Here is a 5905-nt window from a genome sequence, read left to right as displayed (position 1 = left end):
AGGTGGACCTTCTCGGGAAGGCTCCCGTCCCATGGGAAATTGCTCCTCTGAGCTATTGCACCAGGAGCAAGTTGGCGTTACCCCGTTTCTACCCCAGCGTCTCGGAAGAAATTACCAGCCAGCAAACCAGACGTGCGTCCATGGGAAGCAGCCACGGAGCCTCAGCCAGAGGACAGTTTCCTCGGCCGTGACGCCTTCCTGGTCACGATGGATGCGCATTAATGTCGAACAGTCACAGCATTTCTGACATAGTCGTTCGTGGGCTTTGGTTGTCACAACAGAATTATAGCCTCATAAACGCAATATGTGGAAAACTATTCACAATTACAGAGAAGATTGTTGAGTTACACATACGTGAAAGGGGAAATCCCATGTACCGGCCAGGATCCCCTCGTGGGCCACGCCCGCTGCTGGGAGTATAAAAACCCCATGGTCCCGGGGTGACACTCAGACTCGGACTCTCCTCACTGTCACTCGCTGTGCTCACGTCTCCCGTCAACATGTCCTACAGCGGCTGCTCTGGAAACTTCTCCTCCTGCTCCCTCGGGGGCTCCCTGTGCCACCCAGGCTCCTCCTGTGGCTCTTCCCACCCCAGCAACCTGGTCTACAGCGCTGAGCTCTGCTCCCCCAGCCCCTGCCCGCGGGGCTCCTCTCTCCGCAGTGGCTGCCAGGAGACCTGCTGGGAGCCCCGCAGCTGCCAGACGTCCTGCTGTGGCCTGAGGACCCCCACGCTCTGCAGTCCCTGCTGGACAACTCGTCCTGGGGCTCTGGGCTCTGGGTCCAGCAGCAGCTGCTACTCCCTGGGTTGTGGGCCCCGAAGCTCCTACTCCCTGGGCTGTGGGTCCCGAAGATCCTACTCCCTGGGCTGTAGGCCCCGAAGCTCCTACTCCCTGGGCTGCGGGTCCTATGGCTTCAGACCCCAGGGTTATGGAGGCTGTGGCTTCCCTTCCCTGAGCTACGGATCCGGATTCTGCCGCCCGACTTCCTTGGCCTCCAGGAGCTGCCAGTCACCCTGTTACAGACCAACCTGTGGGTCTGGCTTCTATTGATCTGTTTGTAAAGGGTCCAGATTCTCTTCAGTATTGAGGTCAACGTCCGCTCAGCAAAACCATCATTGCTGTTGTCACCAGTTACCACAGTTAGTTTATCCTTAAACCATCCATTTCTTGCATCGCCAACGTTTGACAGACCCCAAAATTAATGAGTCACCCAAAATTAAGTCCTAAAATCTCTACTATTGTTAAAATTCGTGCTATTGCGTTTCCATCGAGGAACAATTGAAAATAAGTTTTACTCTTAATAAATTTACGTAATCTGGCTTCCAAATGCATGGTTCATCTTATTACTATTACTAGTTTCTCTGTCTTTGCCTCTGGTGTTCGTATGCGATGATCCGGAGGGTGTAAGTAAGGATCGAATTGACCTGGGAACTGGGTTTGAGCACAGTGCAGCTCCACAGATTTGAGTGGCTTTCTGTCTCCACAGACTGCCCCTTCGTAGGAGTCATTTTCTGAGGTCCACGCTCTGCATTTCTCAGCGTCGGTGACTATTGCCTGCGAATGGGAGACGTGCATGTCTGCTGGTGAGGGAAAACACGACACTGGTGCATAATTAGAAAGGCAGACAACAGGACAAGTGAAATAACGTATAAGGTCAGTTTACACAGAGACAAAAACTTGACTAAAAGTCCAGTATCTGGACAGACTTTTCAGCCAAGCAGCTCCAAGGACAGACGCTTAGCTCTTGGCTGGTTAATGTAAACGCCCCAATCGCCGCCCTCCACAGGCGAGGTGCCCCCAGCCTCATCTGCACACCTGTGGAAGGGGGGTCACAGTGATCTCAGGTGGGGGGTAACTGAGCAAAGACCCGGAGAGCAACCTCCTGAAGCTTCTCCAAGGCTCAACCCGAAACAAACTAAGAGCAACACATCTGAGCAGCATTGAACATTTACAGTCGTCAGTCTTAGCCTGCACCCCACCCCCCACAAAGCAGAGCTGGGGTCAAGAACCTGGGTGCGGACAGTTTATTTGGCAAAAGGTTCCAGGAAGCAGGTATGGAAAACCATAGAAATTATGTCAAAGAGGAAAATCCCATTAAAGGTCATGTTTTTCAGTTGGTTTTAAAGTGGACAGTTGAGAGTCTGCCCTTCAGGGCCTTTTAGGAATTACAGAGTGATGGTGGAATTGTCCACCCCCAGATCTGATTAAGGGGAGAAGCACTTATCCCCCAGCCCCGTGCTTGGAACGTGGGCTCTGCTCGCCTTCCCGGGGCTAGAAGCTGCCCAAAGACAGACCTGAGACACTAATGTGGTGGCGTCATCTGCATCGGCTACATGGCTAATCCCCAAGTTTTACACTTTTAAGATGTGGCAGGTGGGTGGGGAAAACGATTCCTTTTGCCCTCACCCAAGACAAGCCTCATAAGTCAGTTCCTCTGCCTATTAAACCTGCCGCCTCCCATCTGAAGTGGTCGGACTTCCCTCGTAGGCCCGCCCCGCCCTCCACCCGTGGGGCGGGTTTCACATCTCACCTGGGAAGCTCCTGGGAGACTGTAAAGTGTGGGGACTGCACCCCAGTCCTCCGCTTCCCACTGCCGCCACCTGCAGGAGGCTGGGTGCACGTGGCCGCGTCCCGCAGGGAGTGGGAGGAGCCTCGGCGGCCCTGGCTGGGTGCGAACCACAGGGGACCTCCACCTGTCTGAACCTTGAGTGTCCCTCCTTCTGCCTGTGTCCAGGTGTAAGTGGTTTTTCAGGGGTCCCTCTGCCTCCCCTTTTTGAGAGAAAGGTGATGGTTTGATTTGGTTCAGAAGAATTGAGCAGAGAAAGGGCAGGATGTGGCTTGTCTGCTTTCTGATGTCACGCGGGTGAGTGTGAAAGCCCTGGTCACCGCGCCTGCATCTCCCAGGGCACCAGGTGAAAACGGTGGGAAAAGCAGAGTGGAGGGCTCCTCACCCAGCCTCGTGAGGTCCATTCGGTTTTCATTCATTATAAATAAAAAGTGAAGGATCTAAGAAAATCACCAAGCGGGGCGGAAGGCTGAGGCAAAGTCAGTGAGACATGGGGTTGCCCTTGGGTAAGAATCAAGGTCGTCGGCACCCTTAGTGAGGCTGAGGTTGTCCTCGACTTGTGCATGTACGTTTGGGGCCCGACTGCTGACCCAGGGGTTATCGGCTCACTGGGTGTTCAGTCGACACAAAAGAATATCTGCATTGGTTTTGAGTAGTTGTTTTTGTTGTTTTTACTCCCAAATAAGGGCTATGAACTGAACAACTGAAAAAAACAGGAGCAAGTTTAGGGCTTCATCAGACGTGTAGAGCGGATCACACGGGAAGTGTGGGGCCTGCTTGCTGACAGGTCCTGGAAAGTGTTAGCTGCTTCGTCCAGAGGTTGATTCTGATCCGCCCTAAGCCGGGGTCCCCGGGACCCTCACCCCATCTAAAGCACTGACGTCTAACTTCTCACTAGACACCCTCCCTTCAACTTCTCAGATATTTTATGAGCCTTTTTCTTCCAAAATTATGTGACGTAGTCAGTTTAATATTCGTTACAATATGTAATTATATCATATAAAAGATAATGAAGTTTCTAACTCCCTGCAGAACAGAAGGCCACAGTTATTAGTCTGTTTATAGTCTGAAAAATGCGATTCTAGATTTTTCATATGAAATTATTAATGGGTGCAGCAAACATAAAAGATAAAATAATTTCTTCCAAACTGAAAAGACATTGGACAATTTTACTTTTTAAAGTAAAAATTTTAAAACGATAAATACAAGATAAAGAAATATCCAGCCAGATAACTTACTAGTCGTTTTGAAGACAGTAAACAGATAATATGAAAGCAAATATGTGAATGTCACATAACATTTTTATTTAAGCTTACAACTTCTCCCACTTTGTGAAATGTAAAGCAAATGCATCAGAGGAAATAAACAGGAGAGGCACTAAAGAGGAAATATGCTTCAACATCGTATGTCCAAGGAGCAGTGTGGGTCTCTCTCTTCAGTGAATGCATTTTCCACTTATTGAAATTCAAATTATTTGGAATCCATAAGAGGTAACAGGACAAGTCAAATTTGTGAGCTAAAAATAGGACAACAGATCAATAGATAGTGTGGATCTTGATATAGTTGGTATTATGTGACATTTCATTGTGTTCAAACCTAAGATTAGCACAAGCCAGTTCCATAGGCCGGTTGGCAAGAATCAGACTGGCAGCTGCTGGCAGAGAAGTAGGCTGGACAGGAAACACTGGATCCGCAGCTTAGAGATGAAAAGGCACTGGGACCACAACCCACTGATTGGAAACCAGGGTACCCAGAGCCCAGAGACCCAGGCCGAGTCCCCAGGCAGGGCCTGCAGACCCTGAGGGTCCTCGGGCCACAGCAGGACGTCTGGCAGCTGGGGGCTTCCAGCAGGTCTCCTGGCGGCCGCTGCGGAGGGAGGAGCCCCGCGGGCAGGGGCCGGGAGCAGAGCTCAGTGCTGTAGACCAGGTTGCTGGGGTAGGAAGAGCCACAGGAGGAGCCTGGGTGGGGCAGGGAGCCCCCAGGGAGCAGGAGGAGAGGGTTCCAGAGCAGCCGCTGCGGGAGGGGTCCACAGATCCGACAGGATAAGAAGCTTCTGAGTCTGAAAGCCAGTTCTTGGACTGGGGCATTTATATCCCTTATCGTGGGGTGTGTCACCCACCTAACGCATAAGAACAGGTTGCCATCTGCTTTTAATTGATGGAATTGAAAAGGTAATTGCAGCCATACATATGCAGTGTCTGTGGTTTTACAACTGGAAAGTGCAGTTGCCCCTGGACGCCAGCTAATGGTGTTGAATCTTCAAAGCTCTTAGTCACCCTGCGCATGGGAAGGGCCCCCAGCAGCTCCCCGGGAACTGCCCCAGAGGCAGAAGTGCTGGGCCCGGGAAGCCACCGAACTGGAAATAAGTGACACGCCCCTCACAGTCCCAGAGTTGTTGCGTCTGTATAGCAGAGCTGCTGACCAACCTGTCCACAGCCATTTCTTTTTCTTTCTCCCCTTTTTAAAAAAAATTATCTTTATTGTTGAAAGTACTGCAGATTTCCCCTTCTTACCCCATCGCCCCGCCTCCTCCCGGCCTTCCGCACACTGCTGTGTCCATGGGCTGTGCGTTTGTGCTTATATGTCCTTAGGTTAGTCTCTCCCCAGCCTCCCAGCCACCCCCCTTCCCTCTGAGACCCTCCGTCTGCTCCCTGCTTCCATGTCTCTGGGTCTATTCTGTTCATCAGTTTATTTTGTTCATTAGATTCCACGTATAGGTGAGATCAAGTGACACTTGTCTTTCTCTGCATCGCTTATTTCGCTTCTTTTAAACGGAAGCCGGCATTGACGGTTGAGGCAGGAACTGCAAGGTCGCTTAAGGGAAGGGCGTCCCCAGGGAGCAGCCACGGGACCCGCAGGACGCAGGAGGGTTTTTCCCCATCAGCTCTCAGCCTGGATGGCTTCGGCGAAGAATTAGCTGAGACAGCCCCTCGCTTCCTACGCTGCTGCTGAAAACCAGCCAGTCTTCGCGTTGCTCTTCTGCGTTTACTATGGCGAGGGCTCAGTACTACAAATTGCTTTATGCTGTTTTGGGGTGTCAGGGGTTATGGATGGGAGACGCTCAACGGAGCGTTAAAAAGAAGCACAAAACGAGGGGCACGAATGCCCGATGCATTTTTATCTCTAATTGGAGGCGGTGTTTCCCACGGAGGGGTTCCCGGGATCTGGATGAATTTCTTCTGCTAAGAAAGTTCGTCAGCTGTGTCGCCTCGACGTCTTGCACCGGAGGAGCCATCGCACGGAGGTTCTTTCTTTGCTTTGGAAAGTAACATGCGTCCCTTTGAATTAAATCGTTTCCAGGTGTTTTCTGGCAAGTATGACACAGTTTTTTAAATCATGG

At 51.2% G+C, this 5905-nt stretch overlaps 1 protein-coding gene across 2 annotated transcripts; it reads left to right on the top strand.

The window, feature by feature from the left end:
- Positions 1 to 429: 429 nt before the first annotated feature.
- On the top strand, positions 430 to 1049 carry LOC107539884 (keratin-associated protein 13-1-like). 2 transcript variants are annotated; one of them, XM_087818036.1, is made up of 2 exons: positions 501 to 811; positions 872 to 1049. In XM_087818036.1, the coding sequence occupies exons 1-2, from the start codon at positions 501 to 503 to the stop codon at positions 1047 to 1049; spliced, it is 489 nt and encodes a 162-aa protein (XP_087674162.1). The 2 variants fall into 2 exon arrangements, with proteins under 2 accessions (XP_016071970.2, XP_087674162.1); XM_016216484.2 differs by having other exon boundaries at positions 430 to 1049.
- The last annotated feature ends 4856 nt before the right edge of the window (positions 1050 to 5905 follow it).

This window comes from Miniopterus natalensis, chromosome 6 (assembly GCF_054644295.1).
Source record: "Miniopterus natalensis isolate mMinNat1 chromosome 6, mMinNat1.hap1, whole genome shotgun sequence".
In the NCBI taxonomy this organism is placed as follows: Eukaryota; Metazoa; Chordata; class Mammalia; order Chiroptera; family Miniopteridae; genus Miniopterus; species Miniopterus natalensis.
Note: the sequence above shows the minus strand (reverse complement) of the source record. Positions and strands in the feature narration are given on the sequence as shown.

Excerpts from the sequence above, each read along its gene's own strand:
- LOC107539884 (XM_016216484.2), top strand. The coding sequence starts at position 501 with ATGTCCTACAGCGGCTGCTCTGGAAACTTCTCCTCCTGCTCCCTCGGG.